This window comes from Hylaeus anthracinus, unplaced genomic scaffold, assembly GCF_026225885.1.
Source record: "Hylaeus anthracinus isolate JK02 unplaced genomic scaffold, UHH_iyHylAnth1.0_haploid 11989, whole genome shotgun sequence".
Lineage (NCBI taxonomy): Eukaryota > Metazoa > Arthropoda > Insecta > Hymenoptera > Colletidae > Hylaeus > Hylaeus anthracinus.
The window spans coordinates 17020077-17041891 of NW_026534337.1; the positions used below are offsets into that span (position 1 = coordinate 17020077).

General features: G+C 44.2%; 2 protein-coding genes across 9 annotated transcripts; both read left to right on the top strand.

The window, feature by feature from the left end:
- The first annotated feature begins 1389 nt into the window (after window positions 1-1389).
- Window positions 1390-6349, top strand: LOC128887623 (uncharacterized). Its single transcript, XM_054143724.1, has 2 exons — window positions 1390-2311; window positions 5589-6349. Exons 1-2 carry the CDS (start codon window positions 2026-2028, stop codon window positions 5738-5740), a joined length of 438 nt encoding a protein of 145 aa, XP_053999699.1. The 5' UTR covers window positions 1390-2025; the 3' UTR covers window positions 5741-6349.
- A 4092-nt stretch (window positions 6350-10441) lies between these two features.
- On the top strand, window positions 10442-18816 carry LOC128887622 (uncharacterized). 8 transcript variants are annotated; one of them, XM_054143716.1, is made up of 5 exons: window positions 15760-16117; window positions 16200-16630; window positions 16817-17536; window positions 17807-17990; window positions 18099-18816. In XM_054143716.1, exons 3-5 carry the CDS (start codon window positions 17499-17501, stop codon window positions 18324-18326), a joined length of 450 nt encoding a protein of 149 aa, XP_053999691.1. In that variant the 5' UTR covers window positions 15760-16117; window positions 16200-16630; window positions 16817-17498; the 3' UTR covers window positions 18327-18816. The 8 variants fall into 8 exon arrangements, with proteins under 8 accessions (XP_053999695.1, XP_053999698.1, XP_053999691.1 ...); XM_054143717.1 differs by having other exon boundaries at window positions 15760-16001; XM_054143720.1 differs by lacking the exons at window positions 15760-16117; window positions 16200-16630; window positions 16817-17536 and adding an exon at window positions 10442-10558.
- The last annotated feature ends 2999 nt before the right edge of the window (window positions 18817-21815 follow it).

Genomic DNA, 21815 nt, shown 5'->3' on the forward strand with positions numbered 1-21815 from the left:
TTCCCTCGAGGACCCAACGGTTGCTCTTAAAAAAGAGTGTAAATCGAAATCTGAAAACCGGTCGTCCAAAGTGATCCATCTTCCTCTTTACGCGTAAAGTACAAAAATAAAGAATGTTCGGCATCGAGTCGATGGACAATTTACGTCGATAAAAACGATAACAAGAAAATTGATTTTATTTTATTTCAGCGTCTCTAAATTCCAATAATTTTGGTATTTCTACAAAATGTGCGATCACGACGAAGTCAAAGATAGCAGAAAATGATATTTGGTGTGTTTGAAAGTTGATGAAAAATCTGTTAAAAGAATCGCAAACCTCGGTAATAAGCGTTACAGCGGTTGATCATCGTGACCACGATGTTCACCTGCCTATGCTTTGGTCACACCCGAAGCGGGGCGTCTCACGTATACGATACACATTCGCTCGCGTGCCCATATGATCTACAGTGTATGGTGTTTTTCAGCTTAGTTACTGTAACGGTCGAATTTACCCCTATCGCTCTAGAATCGTAATACAACGAGACACGTTCGAGTCCTTGAGTTGTGGTAATGCAATTTTGGCTTTCTAACGCAAAATTTGAAATTTGTAACGGCTGCTCGCACGCGCCTCTAAAGAATGATTCGCAACCGTTCAATTTAGGATTTTAAGCGCAATGCTTCGTACTAAAATTAAACCCTGACCTTGGATGATTTTGCTCGCCGACATTCACAATGCGCTATAGAAAACACGAACCCCCCTATCGTATTGCGTATCGCAACGTAGCTCAACCACCAAAGTCAAGACGCAAAAACAACACGCGATGACAAAACAAAACTTGCGATCCTCTGCTTGAAAACCGACCGATAATGGTACTATTCTGTTCCATTGCGACAAACTAATTTTCCGATTATTGTTGCGAAAATACCGACGATACCGGTCAATTTTCGAGACGAAACTTGTTTCTACGCCGCGTCTCTCCCTCTTTCGCAGTTTGGTCCACCTGCTTTTAGCCGATCGTTTTTTTCTTCTTCGTCGCAGAGCGCCAGTCTTCTCGCGAAAGCGTATACGCGTACCTGGCGCATATTCGCGACGATCGTTCGAATCATCCCTCGGTTCTGTGTGTCGGTAACACCGTACGACGACTTTTATTTTAATATATCCGTGCATCGAATACAGGCTACTCCAAAAAAAAAAAGTAATTCCTTCTAAATAACGAATCGAAAATGTAAAATTTTGAAAGCGAAAAACGTTCTCCTCTGATCCATGATACACCAAAAAGAATATAATTTCGAGGAGGGAATCACGGAGCACGTTCTTGTATAGGTAGAACACTCGCGCTAGCGATCGTGATCGCTCTATACGCGGTGCTACTTAGAAAAAAAGAAAAGGTTGGTTTTATGGCGCGAGCCTCTTCTTCCCTTCCCTGACCAAAATCGCTTAGCATAATCCGTTGGACGGTTCGTGGCGCAAAAGAGCGCAAGAGAGGCCGGAACGAGGAACGAACGTGTTCTATAGGTTAGAAAAGGCGAGGATACGTACGCACGACGGAGACGAAACGACGGCGAGTGCGCGCCATTTTTACTGCGCATCCATGTCCGCGCACCAATCAGATTTAAATTCGTGAGGCCGATGGAAGGGTCACATCGGACCTCGTGGCTCGACGAAATGGTGGGTTCGAGACCAAGCTTCGCTGCCTCGAAGACTCCAAGATTCAACCAGAAGGAGTCTGGCCGTCGAGCGGTGAAGACCTGAAACTTGAATCCGGTTATCTAGTTCGGTGCTTGTGACTCGGTGACGAATTCTCGAGGAAAGCTGACAGAAAAATTGACGGAAATCAATCGGAGCATCTGAAAAGCGATTCGCCGGGAACCGTCGAACACGAGGAAGCGAAAAAAATCTAGGAACCGCACTTCCGTTCTCGTCTCCAACGTGTTCGAGTATCGTGCGGAGGAAATTCGTCCGCGCCAAGACGACATTTTTCCTGAGAATTTGCTTCTTTTGCCACGTTGCTCGCTCAACTTGACGAAATAGAAGAAGTTTTCGAGATGCTGGCAGCTTCGATCTGTCGCGAAGTTCACTTCACGGTGTTGTCCAGCACGACCATGGCCTCGCGCGTACCACGTTGTCTGTTCGGCAAACCAAACTCCAGGGAGACAGTGGAAATGCTCCAAGAGGCTCTGGACATGGAGAGAAGCAAGTTCGCGAAGAGATGGGGTGTCGATCCGCGTTCCGAGGATAAAGAGAATAATTATCAGAGAAAGCATCACGACAAGCACGAGCCGTCGCCCAAGAAACGAAGCAATCCGTACTCTAGACAGACCAGTATTCACGGTTAGTACATATTTTTATTTTTGCTTTACCGTCGCGAGCGAAATAGCGCCGAGTTCTACGTGAAACCTTAAAAGATAATGGAGCGTTCGGTTTCTCGTCGCATGTGACTCAGCATTACTCGAAAAGCTCGTACCATAGAATTTTTTAAACTCCCTGTGAATGGTAGTAGCTTACAACGAGGGTTATGGAGACCGATATCTTCGTATATCGCATAGTTTTATAGAGAATTTCGTTTTGAGGTTATATCATGGTACGTAATTTTACAAAGATGTAGAGCTCGAAACCGTGATCATGAAGTAATTGTACAGTTTCGAGTAACGGCGAATAAAATAATGGCTCGATAACGAAAATACGGTGAGAGTAGTGGGATTGAAGCAATGCACAAGGTATAAATAAATTTGGTAAACGTAGCGTCGCGATGAAGAACATCGTAGCTTTTTGGCGGGAAAGTAAGAGCGTTTGGCGAGGAAAGGGAAGGCACGTAGGCGCAGGCGCAGCGTAGGTCGGTCGCGTGGCTTCGACCTGTTTTCTTACATTCGTCTAGCCTCGCTCCTTCGCGTTTCTTCCGCCTTGTTTCTTTCTCCCTCTTACTCTGCCCGTTCCCAGCTTCTGGTTTTACGCGGCTATCCAGAAACTTTCGGACGGACCCTCCCTGCTCCGACCACTATCGCTTTCCAAAAGCATAAACCCAACCGGTAGGGTTCTCTTTTCTACGTACATCCACGATACGACGTACGTCCGATATTTTCGATGACTCGGTTAACTTTTGCTAGGATCGAACGAAACGCGAAGCAACATTTTCAGTCGCATAGTTAAGCCTTGACGTAGGAGCTTCGACGACGAACCGACGTGCAACGAGTTGGAAGGTCTACCAAGTGTTCCCATAGGTTGTCGAATGAATCACGCCGATGAGTCATGCGTGTTTGAAGACGGGCGAAATACCTGAAGGGTCCCGTGACTCATCGAAGGGCTCCAGTTATCGTAGAATAGGACGGCCTTACGGACGCGTTTCGGAAATTCCTCGACCCGTACTTGTTCGCACATTTGCGTACCTGAAGAACAAATGTACCCTAACGGTCGCACATATTGCACAATGGATATTACATTACGTCGACCAAGTGTATACTTTTACTGCGACCGTTCGCGAATACTATTTCAATTACCATTAGCGTTGTCGTTGGCTTACGACGGACAACGGAAGGCGCCCTTCTCGATAAAATTATACTTTATTAAGGTAACGTGCATCGGATGTTGTTGCTCGCAAAACTTGTAACCTTTTGCACTTTTCCCAACCTATTATTCTGTTAACTTTAAATGTATTTCTTTGATATGTTTGCATGATCGTAAAACAGTAATCGTTCGGCTACCTTGGGCGAAACGATCATTTGAAATCTACTTTTTACTCTACTAGCTGTTTATGTTTTATTCAAGGAAATGTATGTTATATGCCAAGAAAGTAAAATCGTCAAAAATTGCATCGTATACACCAGCGGAATAACGAATTGTACGCCAAGTACTCATGCTTGACTAACGCAAAAACGAAACGTTTAGTCGGATATATGTATACGTAGCGATAATACATACGCGGCAAAATACCTAGTTGTTCGAGTAGAGGCGTACAGAGATCCATGAAAAGTCAACGAAGCGAGACATCGCGAGCAGCCCTTTTCCACCGACACCTGTCGTTCCCGCTACGAAACTATGAGAACTACGGTGTCTTTTCCCATGATTAAATCAGACGAGCACGCGATACCGTCAACGGGACCTTCCGAAGGTCGTGCACCACCTGTCGCAATAGGTGCTTTCTTATAACCACATTTGCATTTACATCTAACCAGCAGTTTTCTTTGGCCCCTTTGTACCTGTTCGCATTTCACCGCACCAGCGACCCGCATATACCTATCCGCCTAGATACAGATTCGTATTGTAATTGTATTCTCACATTGATCGGCATGAGTAGTTCGGGACGGTAGTAGATTTAAAAGAAAAAGTAATTGAGATAAATAAAAAAAATGGAAATGGAAACTACGGTCTCCTCGACTCTTTATTTGAGTTAGGAATCCTTGAAAATTTGGATTTCTGTTGAGTTTTGGTAAACGTCTGTGCGTTTCGAAATAGAACGAAGGGAGACTCGTATCCTTGGCGTGTGTTCTTTAGAGATTCGAAAAGAAACTGACCTCCTTTCAGACCTCTTGGGTGGAAATCCTTCGTTTGATTGAAAAACGCTTGAAAACGAAGGAGGGGTCTCCGCGATGCTCCACGGACAAAGGTAATCTCGATCTTTGTGCCCGAATCTTGCTCGAAGCATATGGACAGGTAGCATAGACGTCGGACCCCTCGAGCAGACCGACGTTCTCTAGGATATTTTCTGGCGCTGCTAGGCGAGGAAACAGATGTTGACAGACATTCTCGACGGAATTCAAGCCAGCAGGGGTAACCAAAGGACGTTGGTTACGAAAGCTCGGTTTCGCGCGCCATATGGCAAACCAGTGCGAAAAAGGAGAACGAGAGATAAGGAGGAAAGATCGACGCGGCCTCGACATATGGCCGCTACTTGACCGCTTCTGTTTCTCTTCTGATTTGTTTAAGCCTTTGCACTTGTCGTTGTAGCGAATACGGTTCGACGATCTCGAGAACACGCGAGATAAACAAAATGTTAAATGTCGCCTCGACTGTGTCGATGTATGTGCTCCGTTACTCTAGTTTTTTTTTCAATTCCGATCGCTGTTTCGAATCATGTCGCGAGAGTATAGAACAACGTAAACAAATAGTTAGAAAACTGATACCGCTAACGCGAAATAGCACCTGCCGGCCAGAGAAAGGACAAGAGACGGAAAGAAAAAAAAGGAAAGTAACGAGGACACTCAGGTGACTACCTGATAGAAAACAGGGTGTCCGCGAGGCGTTTTGTTCGTCCGTGGCTTTTGTTGTGGAAATTTTGTGTTTCTCGCGTGGCGTGGTTGCCCATACAGGTTAAACTGCGTCGCAATAAGTCCACCCTTAGACTTTTGCAAGTGTTGTCCCACCACCACCTCTTGCTCGATGAAACCGAACGACTCGCTTCTGCGAATAAAGATTTCGGTTAACGGTTTTCCTTGAAATTTCTTCCGCTTTTTCTCGAACTAAATTACCACACGATTCATTGACACAATGAATTACCACAAATTCATTGAAATCGGCGTGTGTCGGTTCGACATGTTCCCTTCTTAGGTTAATTTAATTAAATATCAGATGTGCATACCAATCTAAAATTTCATCTATTTCTCATTTATTGCAGATTACTGGCGAGCCCGAAAAGTGTGCGACTCGAATAAGAAGCCCCTCGTGTCATCGTTGGATGCCTCGAAGCAACAGAACGAAGTTTCGAAAACGACAAAGGCAGTGCCAACGACGACAATGAAGTCATCGAAAAAGGCGTCGCAAAACTGAGTAAAGAACGGAGCTCGCTTGTTTACGGCTGCTGTCTCGCGCCATAGAATTCTGTATATTTATTTGTCGCAGTTCTTCCGTGATAACCAACGTCATCGCGAACTAGCCAATCGTCGATGATGTTCTCGTTAGCGTTAATTGCGAATTGTTAACTATATTATTTCTGTAAATACCGCGTCGAGTAATTTGCGGAGGTTTGGACGAGCTCACTGTCACGGTCAACGTAATTACCTTTGGATAGTTTTCACGATTATCGAAGCAAAAAGAAACTCGGTTTTTCAACCTCGGCGAGACAGAAAATTCTTTCGTCGTGGTGAAAACTCAAGGTTACCGGTTAACGTGTTTTAATGGGGGTTTGCGCTGGACAAAGGCCCGTTAAAATACCAGTGAGCCGTCGAAAGCCTGAATCGGTTGGTTCTTCGATGAAGCAACAATGCAGCGCCTCCAAAGAATAATCGAATACGAAAATGAAATGTCCGCGCTCCTTGGTCTCGTCTTTGGAGATGTTGGATAATGTCCTATGTATATCTGAGATGTTAAGATTACGCAAAACTCTAGTCATCTAGTTGTTTAAGAGAAATTGAATAATAAACGATCGTGCTTTCATACTCAACCGTTGGTGTTTATAAATTCTTACCTTCCTCGATCTGTATTCTTTGAAATTTTTTCTAATTAGACGCAAAGTCTACCTCGATGTAACACAAATAAATAAAGTACGATGCTGGAAAAGTGTCGTTTGGCAGAAAATACAAATATATACATATACATATACATTTATAATGCGATAAAGATTCAACGCGTGTCGTCCCGTTGACTCGAGTTTGAATCGAGTTTGTAGACACGTGGAATTCGACACGGATACTCGAAAATTAGACAGCTGAGGAATATGCCTACTATTTGTAACGAACATTTTGTAATATCCACCTGGACTGGAACTATGGTGGTCCGTAGCATGCGCGTGGGGTAAACTATAGGGCGAGTCGGAGGAACCATAACTTCTACATCTGTCGGTACTACATTTCATACCGTGTATTTCCATCAGACTTCTCTTTCTGTTTATTTTAGTTAATAGATAACATCGCGTAGTAAATAATACTTTGTCCTTGCAATCAAATAGAATACTAATTTAAAAGTATTACGATTTCCCAATCACTTGTTCTTATTGTTAAAAACAACAGATTAAACAAAATGGATACCGGAAAGAGTATTCCCGGAGAAAGCGAAACATAGCATTGGTAGATACTGTTGGTACACCCTATGTAGACGCGTGTCTGAGCATTTACTTATCTTTGGCGAGGTACGAATATGGGGGTGGTTGAACACGGTACATATACGGTTAATTATAATGCATGATGCACCGCAGGGTCTTCTACCATGGGGGAGCCCAACGAAGGGAAGCAGCTGGTTCATGGTTTTAATGGCTGTCATTCTAGCTGGTCATTTCGATAATGATAACTAATACGGCTAGCTTTCGTGGTCTACACGATCGTGTTAAATCGAATATCGATTAAACACTCCATTCGTGGTAATGATTTTCAAACCGTTACAACGAACAATTTTCGTCAATAATTTACCGAACCAACACATTCACGTTTAAACATGAGACCTAGATGTTTAAATCTTGAGTTTCAGCTACGAAGTATAATTGGAAACCTAAAACAGAACGTGACCTCATCGCGTTATTGTATCCAAGATCGTTAAGGGCCTCGTCGTTACGATATCCAATTACTCGAGAGAAGAGAGAAGTTCCAAGTACAGAACGAAAAAAAAAGAAAAAGAAAAAAAAAACGACACCGTATTCTGGCACAGGCGAAGTGAACGGCCCTCCGTAGATCAAATTTTCTCTTTTCAGAATTCCCTGTCGATGAACGTGAAATCCAGGTGTGTCGTCGAAGGCAAGCTTAACGACTGTTTATCGTTGGAACACGTGTACAGCACCCCATCGCAGGCTTAATTGATTGAATTAGCCACGAAAGCGGTCTACATCGATGTTAAAGCTGACCCCTGCAAACTTCCGATGGATCGATTTTGACGGATCGCCAATCCATACGGGATCGATCAACCTTCTTTTCTTTAACGAAACCAAGATCGATCAATCATTTCTTATGCCTCCAAGGTTTCATTAGAGATCACTTGATGCGGCACCGTTTTATCTTCTTGTTCCTTTTGTGATATTTTCACCAACTATACGAACCAGCTAAACTTTTTACGGTTATTCCGGTTGTTGGCGTTCTTCATCTTTTTTCACACGCTTCGATTAGCTTCGGTAAAGTACCGGTGAGACGACAGCGCGCGACGGCTACTTAAAAAAAGACGATCGTCTTTGAAAGAAATTTAATGTAACGTATATACGATAGAAAAATCCTGTTCGATGTCTGGCCGTCGAAAGTTTAACCGACGAACGCATCCGAACAGTGGGCCGGACAAAAGTACCGTAGACGACGATAATTTACGATGTTTCCAGTGGATCGAAGAATGGTAAATGAGAGGGTTAATGTCCGATCGAGCGTCACCAAACGATGCCCACAATGCCCTAACGAACTGGCCGAGTGGCATTTCACTTTACTACAACGGTAGCACGCGTCCGTTCATTTTCCTCGCTCCACGAGCCTCGTTGGTCCCCGTATTATCTAATACCCTGTAAACACGAACTTCGGAGGGGACTAACCGACTACCGTAATTAAAGGACATTCATATCGAGTAGCCGGTCCTTTCGACCCCTTTAGTCCGAGTTCACGCAAACTGGTCCCGATGACCGCTTCTATGTACATCGACCATTCGATATTTGCTTTGGTGTTCATTTTTCCTGCACGATCCTACATGGTCATCGTGAAACATCGTGTTTTACAATTATGTAAATTTCAACCGGGTCAGTTTTTTCCCCACTCCCGAATTCTCGACGAATCGATGCGATCAAGTAACTTCTAATTACCAGGATGCAAGTAAGTACGTTTGTAGAACGCATGGTTCGGGTGGCAGATGTCTCACGGACAACTCTCCTCCGATGCTTCTGTTCGTTGGACCAACACTCACCGCAAAAACTGACCAACCGTATTAAACGCGCCGGGTTATGTCCACCGAACCATCGACCACGGCCCTTCGTCCTGTCTCTCACGGAAAAAGCTTTCTGTGAGAATTGCTGTCGCGAAACTGATCGCGCTGCGCCGGTAACCACAAAGATATCGGAACGCTTCTGTTCCCATAAGAATGTCACAGTTTACGAATCGTGTAAATAACTCTAGGACAAACGAGAATGAGAATGAGATGAAAAAGAAGAAAGAAATAGACACATTATCGTGGATGACGCCTCATCGAGAGGTGGAGGTCTCCGTGGAGGGAGGATCGGTGGCAGGATGCCTCGCCTAGATCCTGTCTGGAGGCCGAAGAGAGGTCTTTCGAACCGTGAAATCACTTCCAGTCTGAATATAAAGAGCGAAAAAGCGAGTGTCCGTTTGTGTTTCGGTCGTTCCGTACCACCGCCTTCGGAACTGCCTTGAAAATCGTTAAACGCCTGCTGGCTTTCTTCCCTTTGCGCACGGAGGCCGTGAGTCGTGCATCGTGCTCGCCCTTCCGCGGAAACGATTCCGTTGGCAGCGACTCGAATAATCGCTCGAATACTCCAAGTTTCGTTCGTTTGACCGTGAGAACACGCTTCGGGGATAGCGGATAAGTGAACTCGAAGTAATATAGGCACGTTTAAATTTATTCTAGGATGGTAATAAACAAATATTACCACGAATTCCCTCGTTGTTCCGTGGAATTTCACGGCGCGCCTTTTATCGCGAATGTCTAGAAAGCGACTTTGAGTTTGAGCGAGCTTGCGACACGCGAGAACGACTGAGCACTTAAAATTCCGAGTCTACTCGCGGCTCAGCGCTGTCCATTATCCGCGCGAAAGCGAATAGCCTCGGGACAGTTTTCGATCGCTCGTTCGAGAGTGCATCCACTTTCGGATAAGTGGCAGCGAAACGACCCGATGACCACCACAGATTCAGATGCTTTAAATTTATCGCTAATGTAGCTCGCGAGCTCTTAGCGCGCGATATCCGTTATGCGTTCAATGCAGCAAACAGTTCAGAGTGTACTCTGAAACGTTCAATTAAAAGATACGCGAAGGCGTTTCTTCTTTATACGAACGAATGGACTCGAAAAATCTTGCTCCGTCTACCCGTCGCGTCGATCCGTCTGCATCTGCGACAGAACTAGCAGTAGTTTATTTTCAGCATCGCGACCCTGAAACCGACTCGGTGGATGTACACTTCTCGCTACTCCCTACGACAATTGTCTCGTCTCCGCGACAGGACTATCTTTTATTTTTAGTCACATTTTGGGCCTCGAATCGGGACGACTGTCACGTTTCTCGCGGTACAGCTGACGGAACGTTTTCGTCGACCCCATTTGGTCGATGGTTCGACTTACTCCCTTATTTCCGGAGATAGATTTACTTTCTCGAGCTTAAACGCGTGTACATGTGGATATGTATACAATAATTGGCAGGCCCGTGAGTGTTCCGCGTATAGATCCATATGCGCGCACACAACCGCGCATAGAGCTATGTATACCGACGAATGTATGAAGGAATAGAGGGCCATACACGCTTTCACTTATAAATAGACCACACGTAGATGGATTAAGCGTACCAAGTGCAGTTCGATGCACGAGAGGCTTTAAAACGTGGAAGCGCTGGCAGCGTTCTGCACCACGTGACGAAGCAAAAGCTTCAGTTACCGCAGCAAACTTGCACGGAACGGTTCTGCCGTGAAACGCGTTTCTTTCCAAGTGTGAAATTTTCGTCAAGATGCTGGCTGAGAGACACAGGTGAGGTCATAACGGTACGCGACATCCCGAATCCACGAGACACTTTTGCGCTAAGCGATATTTCAACCGAGTAGTACAACGAAACATTGTCTGCGTATATTTCTCTCGGTTCTGTTTTTCAATTGCTACCCTTCCCGCACACAGCGGGACTATGAGACTACAAGTGCTGGTCGCCTTTTCCCCGTGATAAGACACGCATCCTTCTCGAGGGTATGGATCCTGTCGCGTTGCGGTCGGTCCTGCATCCGGTAACTCACGAGCGAAGAGAGCGTGGCCGAGACTAGCGTTACATACGGGATTTAACAGTGTAACGTTACATCGTCGGTTTGGCCTTTCCTGTGCTCCTCGAGTTCACAACGCGAGTCTTGGATTTCTCTGCGTACGAAAGAGGAGGTTATTGTGCGAGGGGTTTTAAATTCCGGCCAGGTTGAATGCACCCACAGCGACCGGGAGACACCTTTCTCTTTATTCCGCCGATCAACGTGTAAAACAGTATCCAATAGGCTTTGTCACTATCGTCGGAGCACCGCGAACCAGGACTTGGACGAACTTCCGTATCAGATTTCTTATATGCGCGACGAGCGACAAACGCGATTCGTAATGCGAAGAAAAACGAAGCAACGACGGATATTTACGAGTATCGTGCCGAAAGTCTGGTAGGTCAAGAGACGGTTTTTTTACTCGATGCTTTCGCTTTCTACTCGCGTGTCAGACCGTTGAACCGATAATCGCGCTTTTGCCTTGGTTAATTTGCAATTGCTCGCGCGTACATCGTGAATATCTGAATATGAATATTCGTAAGAAGCGTGAATCATCGACGAGTCGATCAGGAATTAAGATTATACGGATAACAGAGAGAGAGAAATATGTATTTGAATGCCAGTTTCGCGTCTAGCGTGGTCGTAAAATTCCGCGCGTCGCCTTTGAATACTTTGATTTTTCTGCCGTGGGAAACCCGTCGGAGAGTGTCGTTTTGTTCAGCGATACGTGGGCCGAGCAATGATGCTGACCTACCGCAAATGGACGAGCGGTGCGCGAACACGAAATAAATACTAGATAGAAATCCGCAGCTGCGCCCGCGACCTACGTGAATCTATTTCCGTCCGATGAAATCGACGGGAAAGCCGAACGGATGTGTAGATTTTCGACGAGCTGAGGGTTTAACCTATTTCGAGAAGAGGATCCAACGTCGCCAATTTACGATCGGAAACGATCGAAAGCATCCTCCTTGGCTTCGGAGCATCATGGATGTAACAAAACCACTGTAACCGTCTGTATTCCATCCGCCACTATCTATTTTTAAATAATCCAAATGATTTATAAATAGCTTGTTTAGTTTAAGATAAAGTGCTTCTTTGTATTCTCTAATAAAGTTTTGTACGGGCAGTTGGTGAAATAACGCGTTAATTATTCCGTGCGAGATACGTAATCACGCGTGGCACGTATTCGTTACGCGTGGAATTCCAAATTAAACAACTCGATAAAGATCATTTACGTCACGTCAAGAAGGGTTAATCCTGCGCCGAGAAGCGAGCAACCACGTGCACGTGAGATCCTATAATGATTTCTCGTTGTTATTACACGAGGAATGCGAGGTCTGGACGGTTAACGAACCCCTTCCTGTTTCTTGTTTACGGAACACGCCGTAGGATTTTCACAGTCGCGATTCAGCGGGTAAAAAAATTCTTTCGCTAACGAGCATACATAATCAAGCCGATTAAAGCTAATCGATAATCCCGACCCGTTGATTTGCAAAAATAACACGTTTGTCGTTGCGCGATGGCACGTACTATTCGTTCAAGTGGTTCGGTAATGTTCGCTTGCGCTCACATACATATTTTAAAGCGATTACATACGAGCTACCGAATCGTTTAGCATAACAGGTGCGAGAATGCGATTAACCGTTGAGCACTGCGCAGGCGAACTCGGAACGAGTCCGTGGACTAATTTAAGGAAGAATACCATCTTGATGGTTTTTAAAGAATCAGTATTATTTGTTACGGTTTAGGAACATTTTTTCTATAATGTTAAAACTGATCTCACGATGACCATTGTTCGGTCTCGAAGATAACGTTTCCTTTTAATTCCATCAATTGCATTCAAAGAATTTCCACTGATTCGGTTTTTGCATCCATTCCTCGATTCTTTCTTGCCCTATGCGCGCCCGGCGGCGGCGTCTCCGCGGACGTTCCGTTTCTATAAATGTCTCTGTAGTCTGTAGACAGATTGGTCGCACGTGAAAGACACCGGTCGCTTTCCTCGTATGACTTTTCGTCCCTGTAAACGTGTACGTCGGATGAAAACGTCAGACAGGAAACATGCCCGAGGGCGTTCCAAATCGGACGAGCCCTCTGTAACGTCGGAACGATATAACGATCCAGGCCACATTTAAACAGCGCAGGGCACGCGCGTCTCGAGAAGGGAACGATTTTAAGGGAGTGTCGCCAAGCAGAGCAGTCTGTGCTTCCTAATGAAGAGGGTTCGTTGAATATATTCCATTTTTTATACGCATGACACGCCAGATCAGGGCTGTTCGAGCCCTTATGTCGTGGCTATTTATATCGAGTCTCGAGTACGGTCAAAGGGCGAGAAAAAGAGCAAACATGTTTCGATCGATGCTAACCCTTCGGCAGATATTTAGCGATAGAATTAGTCGTGCGGCTGATCGTGGTTTGGTTTCTCGCGCAATGTTCGTTCGACGGTTCGACCAACGTTTCTTGATGCGCAGGAACTACGCTTCTCGAAATGGAAACAAATCGTAGAGACAGCTCTGGTATGCATCCTATGTTTGGGAACCACTTTCTTTTTACGCGCTTCCTCGTCGAACGGAGCGTGACCGGGATGATTTCTTTTCGCGAGAATACATTTCAAGGTTCGTGGGTATATGCAGGAAGCGACAGTTGGCGCAAAAGATTTTAGCATATGTTGTGACCCACGACGTGCAACACGTGTATACGCGACGATACCGTGAAAGAAAATGAATGAATATGCATTCCATTCATAGAAACAGCTCGGAGTTCGTTGTCTGCGGTCATTCGAAAAGGGAACGGTTCGTTGGAAAATGTGTACGATCTCGATAATCGCCTTTTGCGACGAGAAATGTACAAACTCGAACGTTAGGTAAGGTAAGTACCTAATCTCGGCGCTAAACCAGTCATCGATACTCTCAACTTATTTCGTTAACACGATTGTCGACAATTTGGATATTCGAATATCATCGACGAAATCGAGGCCGCGCGTGTTCGAGCGTCTGGAAATTACCAGTTATTCGATGTTTCATTATTTTAATCGTCCAATTTCGTGCTCGCGCATTCACGATTTAAAGTAAATTTACCTTGCTCGTTCGATTCTCGATAAGCGAGCCGAAGTCAGGTGATTTTCTATTCGATGTTTGATCAAGTGATTTCAAGGATGAAAAACGTCTGCAACGATTGAATCGCGCTCTGACAACGAGAACGCGTTACAAGATGCGGGTGTCTTCTTGCGCGGTCATCGACGTTCGCTATCGTCCGATTGTTGCAAAAAATAACAATATTTACGCCGAAATCCGAGCGGAACCTGTGTCCGATACCAAATAGGCATTTCGAGGAAATTGGCGATACGAGTGCGCGACGGTACGGAGAGCTAAGCAATTTTCATGATTGCGATAACGAACCGAGTCAAGGACGCGTTCAAGGTAAAAGCAACAGCTCGATATCGGTTAGGAGCGACAGCTTTCACGTTCTCGTTTTACGAAATCGAGCGACGACGCCATGAATAGGTAAGGAAGGTTCTCGTAAAAATTCTGTACACCGATCCACCATCGGAAAGAAATCGTTTACGTCAAAGATTGTTTGCTAGGAATTAATTCGAACGAGACTCTCTGGGTCGCTGAAAAAAATGTCTATGGTTTACTGTTACGTCTCTTTTTGGTTGGTAACGGTTCGGTGATTTAGCGTTAATATTAACCAGGCACGTTCGTTTAGTCGACGCGTTCATGCTGGTCACATGCGCTAAACGTTCGAGCACATCGCGAACATTGCAAACTTCAACCTGGATCCTTTCCAATGGTTAAGTTTCTCTAACGAGTAATCGAAAATTCCTCCACTCGAAGCGAATAGACTTTTTTCTTCGGAAGAGATTTTTCTTGGACGTTAAAATCTATTATCACTCGAGCGGAATAAACGCTGGACAGCGGCACGCTCGAGTCCTTGCAGTTTTACAATCTTGTTTGAAAGGTAGTCGCGTACCCCTGACGATTCTAAAAGTGGAACATCGCGGGTCGACCGACCTTAAGAAACAGCTATTCCGGAAATACAGAAAAACCTACACAACGTCTGGTACTCTTTTAGTCGGTACCGTGTTTTTTTTCCTGTCCAAAGAGATGGTTCAAACTAGAGAGCAAGGATCGAAAGAGAGATACTAAATATGCGCGATCCAGTTGCCGCAATTTCCTCAGAAGTTACGATGCGGAATACCGGCGCGGAACTGTAACAAAAGAGAAGAAGTTTCGATCAGCGCCAACACCGATTACCGCTGTTCGAATGTCATCGATGTCGCAACTCTGCTCATCGTTACTCTCAGTTGCCCCTTTTTTACAACCTTCGAAGAATTCTCCAGAGAATACGACTACCTCTTATATGTGAGAATTTCCTACCGTTCAACTTCCCGTCATTCTACCAACTAAACTCTCACGGAAATGTTACAGTTTTTCTCCCTAGCAACGCGAACAAGAAGCATCTCTTCTATCTTTCCTCGGCTATGACGGTTCGTTACTCAATCTTATTCCGGTTTGCAAATATTGATCGATCGCAAATGGTTATCGTTCGACAACGTCAATCCGATATGCCGCTGCTGCTCGGTGACACCGATATGGCATTTCAGATCGAATGATCGATCCTTCGAGGAAAAACATCCGTCGAACGATCCTCTCGCTCGTTATTGTACCCAACGATTCCTCGAAGGTAGATATTAATTCGTGGACAGAGGAAGCATCGTCGGGTAAGCGATAATACGCGACTAATGCGCAATGGAATTCCACGATACGGCTTTGACTGATCTTCCTCGAACGACATCGACTCGCGGAAGAGGAACGGAACTTTTCGCGGAAGGACATCGTCGGCAACGGAGGCACAATGAACCACTCGGTTAATGGGTATTCGCGCATGCGTCTGTAACACTGTTGCTCGTGACTAATAGACTGCAAAGAGAATCTAGGCTATCCCGCTGCACCTGGGATGCAACTATTCCGACTTTCAGTCAGTCGCACTTGGAGCTTTGCACTGGCTGCAGCATCGTGCCTCTGTCTCTAGCTTCGAATTGCACTCATTCGGTGTTCTTTCTTTTCTCAAGTTTTCAAGTGAACGATTCGATATCGGTATCGCTATTCGAGGTTGCGATCGGTGAATACAGTCTAGAACTAGACTATGGTCGGGAATCGAGCCGTCCACGATCAGAACTCGAGGTTAGTTAACACGGTGTACGAGAATCGTGTTGTTCGTTGATTCCGTTTAAAATTCGATGCTTTAACCGCGCGTAATGCAGTGTTATCGTCGGAGGGATGTGCGCCATTTTCGAGAAGTAGTTACTCTCCTTAAACTTCAAGTTTTGCATGAACATTTGAGCCCAACTCGTAGGAAATTAGCGAATCTAAATCTTTCAGATGTTTCTTAAAAATACGTAACCCACAATCGAACGATGTGGGATGCAACGACAGAGTCGCATGTTGATGCATGCCGAAGAGTGTCGAATATCGATATCCGTGCGAATGCGCACTGATGGTTGACGGAACATCTCTCGATGCAATGTGCGCGCGCACTAAAGTACCCCCTCGTACCTTAGTACGAGTCCACACCCCCAACGAAAACGATGGGATTATCGATCAGCGTTGCTATTCGAGCTAAGAACTTTTCGCCAGCTGACAGTAAACCGTAGGGACGCGCTATCAACGAAGGAAATCACGCGTTCTGTCGATTTCAAAATGAAACCAGAGTGATCCGTGTTACGTGTTCGTGATCGATAATAGGACAAATCGCGCCTTCGACCTTCTGGCCGTCCTCTGGCCGGTTGGAAAATGAAAATTAAGCCAAAAATGTGAGTGTTCTAACCAAACCAAAGACTTTCGAGCAGTGTGCATGGATTTGTATTTTGATTGGGAAGGTTTCCGTTTGAGAGAAACACCTAAGCTACGAATGCAGTACACAATAGCGATTCACGCTAAGAAATGCGTACCTGTTTCGCGTAATAAAACTTATCCCGAGTTTGTTATTGTCCGAGCAGCAGGTTGGAAAGACGATGACACAATATTGCAAAGTAGGTTGAGACTGCAACCATAAACGGCGGATGCGAGGTTCGAGCAGGTGTACGCTTCTCTGTATGGATTTTTTGTTTCGTCCAAGGTGCCATGATTGCTAAATTATGCTTCCATCAGATTTATTTGCAATCGCGATTTCACATTTTTCTCAATTTTTGCGACTAACAATTCATTCGCCTTGATAGAGTACCCGCTCGCCAAGCATCGTAATTATTTCACGTTAGTAGAGCAACGCGAATATTGTTATGTTACAGTAGCGAAAGTCTCGATATAAACCAGTTTCTGATCGAGGAAGGAATCGCATTAGCGATGTAGCCTAGAATCGCTTGCTTTCGCACGATAACAAAATGGGTAGGCGATCTTCGCGAGGAAACGATTATTCCAATTTCGCGAATGGATCGACAAAAGTAACATTTTTTTGTTTATTACCGCGTTTTGCGAACTTAACTCGACTACGCGTTCGTCGAATAATAACAATTATAAGGCATGTGGTTGTACGTTCGTACAGGAAGTGAAATGCATTCCGATACATCCGTCTAACGGCACATTGGCCGACAGTGCTATGAGTTTCTCTTTGACGTTCTCTCTTCCTCTTTTGCCAATACACGTGGATAGACCCGCGCATTCTCCGATGCGGCGAGTCACTGGATGCACATCATACTGTTTACAATCAACTACTATGTATTGTATGTCAAATCGTGCGTGAATTACATTGCAATATTTCAAGTTCTTGATGAAAATAATTAAGGTTGTGACAATATTTTTTTTAAATATATAAAAAAAACAGTAATGATTTGCAGTTATCTTTAATCTTTTATATCTTAAATAAGTGTGATAATTTCGTGATAATATTATCTGGCTTACAATTTGTACGCTTTTATCGATTTAGGTGTTGCAAATGTCTTCGGTTTGAGGGACGAGTAACATCTTTCCTAAACTTAATTCGAATCTATTAGGGTCCGGCTTGCGATGCAATATCCAAACGCCGATATACCAGAAGGAAGAAGAGTTCGCAACGTACGGAGAAGACTTTTCCAGGACGAGGAAGGCGACAACGAAAGTGTTTCGGAAAGGCGATCCGGCATCGAGGACAATCTTGCGAATTGTTTCCTCGAAGAGGCACGAAAGAACCGAGAGAACGTGAGTAACGAACAAAACATAAATTATCTTGGCCCAAGGAGCAAATACGTTCGATACAGTGTTAAATAACTTGACGATATTGACAGTTTGCGTTTTGTTTGGGTGCAGGCGAAACAGAGATGGAATTTCGATTTCGAGAAAGAAGAACCGTTACCTGGCCGTTACGAGTGGATAAAACTGGATCAAGAGCGAAATGACATCGGTTATGCATCGGAGTCGAGAAATCGCGTGGAAAATTTGCAAGCAATGCAGGTCGAGAACTTGCGAGAAGACGATTCCGTGATCCCGGAACACGCAGAAGAGATGGACGACGACAACATGACCGACAGTACATGAGAAGAGTTTCGAAATGGTTCGTTCATCCTGGAATTCTTGATTGAAAATGAAACATTTTCGTTACACTAATTCAAGGGTAGAATTGATGCAGTAAAATCGACCGAGTCGAAGATTGAATACTTTAGGTAGAAATGGCGAGGTCGTTGATCAAAGAAAACATTAATTGGACCTTGGACCTGTAGTTGGAGCATGGATAATTCCGAGGAGCTAGCAAACCAAAGTTATACACTTTTATTTAAACAAACAATTCGACTTTTAGTGGCAATTTATAAATTGGAAGTCGTTTGTCGTGATATTTGTTACTGTATTATTTGTACCGATTTTATAGTGTCCGTATACAATTATTTAATTAGGTATTTATTATGAGAGCGTGCAATTAGCAAACGAATGATATTATACAATATAATAGGTAATATAAATAGATTATATGAAATGACTTTGTACTTTTCATAAAAAGATGAAATAATACACTTCTCTACAAATTTTTAAATCAGCGTCTAGTAATATCTCGAAATAATTTTGCTTTTCGTCCTTTAAATAATGCAAAGCAGCTGTAATATGCGATTGATGCAGGGGGATTGGATGGTCTCGAGCATATGGTGCACGAGTTATGTACGACCCATATTCTAAAGACCAGAACGAGATGACACATCTGTTAAATGCATCTTCCAAGGAGACAAATATTTCAAGTCCAACACTCGAATCGTGTAGATTTCACTATGTTAACGTTGTTATTATTCTTAAAGAAATTCTCAAGATTTACAGTTGCGGATAAGTACGATCGCATCGAAGGGCGTTTTACTAAGGCGTTTCTAAAAGCAACAGCATGCCTGATGCAACGAGTATCACGGTTTCTTAAAGTGTAATCGCAAGTTCTCGTGAGAAGACAGCTCGTGCACCTGGCACCGCTTCTTAAGAATTGTTTTTTTTTCACGTTGCTCGCGCTATGGAAACTGGTCACGATCACGGTGGTGTACCCATTGCCAAAAATTGCACTTCCGTTCCGCGAATTCCCACGGAAGTGGGCACAATCGCGACACGACAAAAGATGTTCGCGCACGACCTTCATTGTTCTGGAGAGCCATTGAACAATACTATGCTCAAGAATTTTACAAGCAACAAGCATTCCTAACAAACGATGTCGATCAAACTTAACGGTTCGAATCGATATCGATATCTTGTATCTTTAGAAAGATTTTTTCAATTTTATAAGACATTGCAATATCGCAGGTGCAAGTAAAAATGATCGTATCGTACGAAAGAGTACTATCGTTGTCAACCTCGAGATCCAGAATTCATCACCTTGAGCTCGATAAAGATAATTCATCGCGGTTACATTTTCATTCTAAAGCAGCGTGCATGCGACGAGATAACAGGCAAGGACGGCAAACCCGGATTTGATAGCGAAATCCTCCTTCCGATGGAACAGGTGACTATCTCGGCAGTAAACACACGATGCAGATGCAGTCACGCGTTTTCCGGTCGTCTATTCAGGATGTATAAACACACGCTTCCTCGAGAAATAATCTAGGACAGGCCGTCGCGTCGTCTGGAAGATACACGTTATGTAGACGTTATACGGGGTGGGAGGAGAAGATAGGGAAGGGGGATGCGAACGGTGTTTATTTTCCATCCTTCGTCTACAGCGAACCATGAGAGAACACCTGTGCAACGAAATACCTTGCTAAACGGGTACCCCACCTAACCGCAGATGAAAGAGAGACGGTAGTCTCAGTGAAACGCAAAAAGGATTGTTTTACGCGACTCATTCGCTCGTTCTCCCCTCATTGAGATGCATCCGGTGCCACCCTCACCACTTCCTGGATGTTGCGTGGGATTTTCATTTTCAACGACAAGCTTCGCAATCCTTGCATGAGAATTTACTCCTACCAATCATCTTTTTCGTTCCTTTTATCTGCATCTCTCACTTTTTTCTTTCTCGCTATAAGCATTGTCAACAGAGAAGAATTTCAAAGGTACTTGGAAAAATCGTACGATCAAAATTAACGTTCAAGTCGTCGGTACGAATAGAACGATCATTTCCATCGTATCTATATGAAATTTTCTATAGTTACAGCGTAAAGTACTTGTTACGGGAGTGTTTTGTCGATAATTCCCGATTCGAATGTTTGAATGTTCCCGCGCGCGTACGGTAGCGCCACTTGGTCGGCCATACTTTGTAGACGAACATCCACTAACGCTACTTAACGCTGCGTGGCAACGCACGCTGTGATTGGTCACAAGAATCGCTTGTGCACAGTCTGCTCGACGCGAGTTGCATCCCACGCGACATAAAGCTACTTCTCCGTTGCCTTCTGTACGAGATACTAACGATTCAGGCCACGAGAACAGCAACGAGGTAAATTGACAATTATCAATGAAAAGTGTCGATTTGACTCGTTGGTCTTGCGTCTTTCCTAACAGGGTCGTAACAAATATTTCTTGCTCGACGATCAATATCGAAATACGCATGAAAATGATGGATTAAAAGTCAGTTGAATTTTACATATTTCCATAATATTTTTCATCTCGTATAATACAGTTTACTACGTATACCTATATAGATTTCAAACATCTATAGATGTAAATACAAATCAATTCGTTCACACTTGTATAGCTTGTAAAAGTATTTTACCAAGATGAAGGTGCAAAGACGAGATAAAATCTTTTGACCGTTTTGTCCATTTTCGTGCTCTAATTTTCACTATGATGTTTAAATTACAGGAGCTTCTATCGGTTGAAATGAAATGTCCATGATAGTCCTAACGATATGCAAATAAATTCACTGTGCGTAACGTATTGCCATGCAAATATGGAAATCTGCCGAATAAACGTACGTACGAGTGTCCGTGATAAGATTATAGTCGTTGTTTTGAAAGCAGGACATGTTTATTTTTCGTCCCTTTGTCAATATACGATATGCTTTACTTTTTCGTCGATCACTTGTTCCCGAATAACATTACATGCGTGCGTGAGCAAAAAATAAAATTTCACCGTGAAAAATGAAATCGTGTTAAAAATGTTCCAACAATTACATTTCGACAACGTTTTGTTTATTTCTTATTAATCGCGGGTTCGGAATTGTGCATATCGTCCGAAGAGGTAGAGGTCGAATGCATCATAATCATGATTTATCGGTTTGTCATGGTTTCGAGTAGTGTACCCCCAACGTAGAAAAATAAAGTTGGAGAGTATATATTTACCACAGAGATACTGGGACACATCCAATGGCTGCGATCAGCATTCTGCTCGTTTATGTTGCCGTGGAGAAGGGGGGCCAATAACTGTACAACCTTCTCGTGCGTGTTTTCAAAGGCTTGAAACGCTGCGCTCAGGTTGAAGGGACTATATTCTGCGAATGGCGGTTATTTCGTTTCTTCCCTGTTGCCTGTTGCGGAGCGGGAAAAGGGGTAACACCGAACGAAACCGTAGACGGCCGAGAATAGCCGAAGCGTTTAGAGGCTTGGTCGCTTGCAACGAGAGGCACAT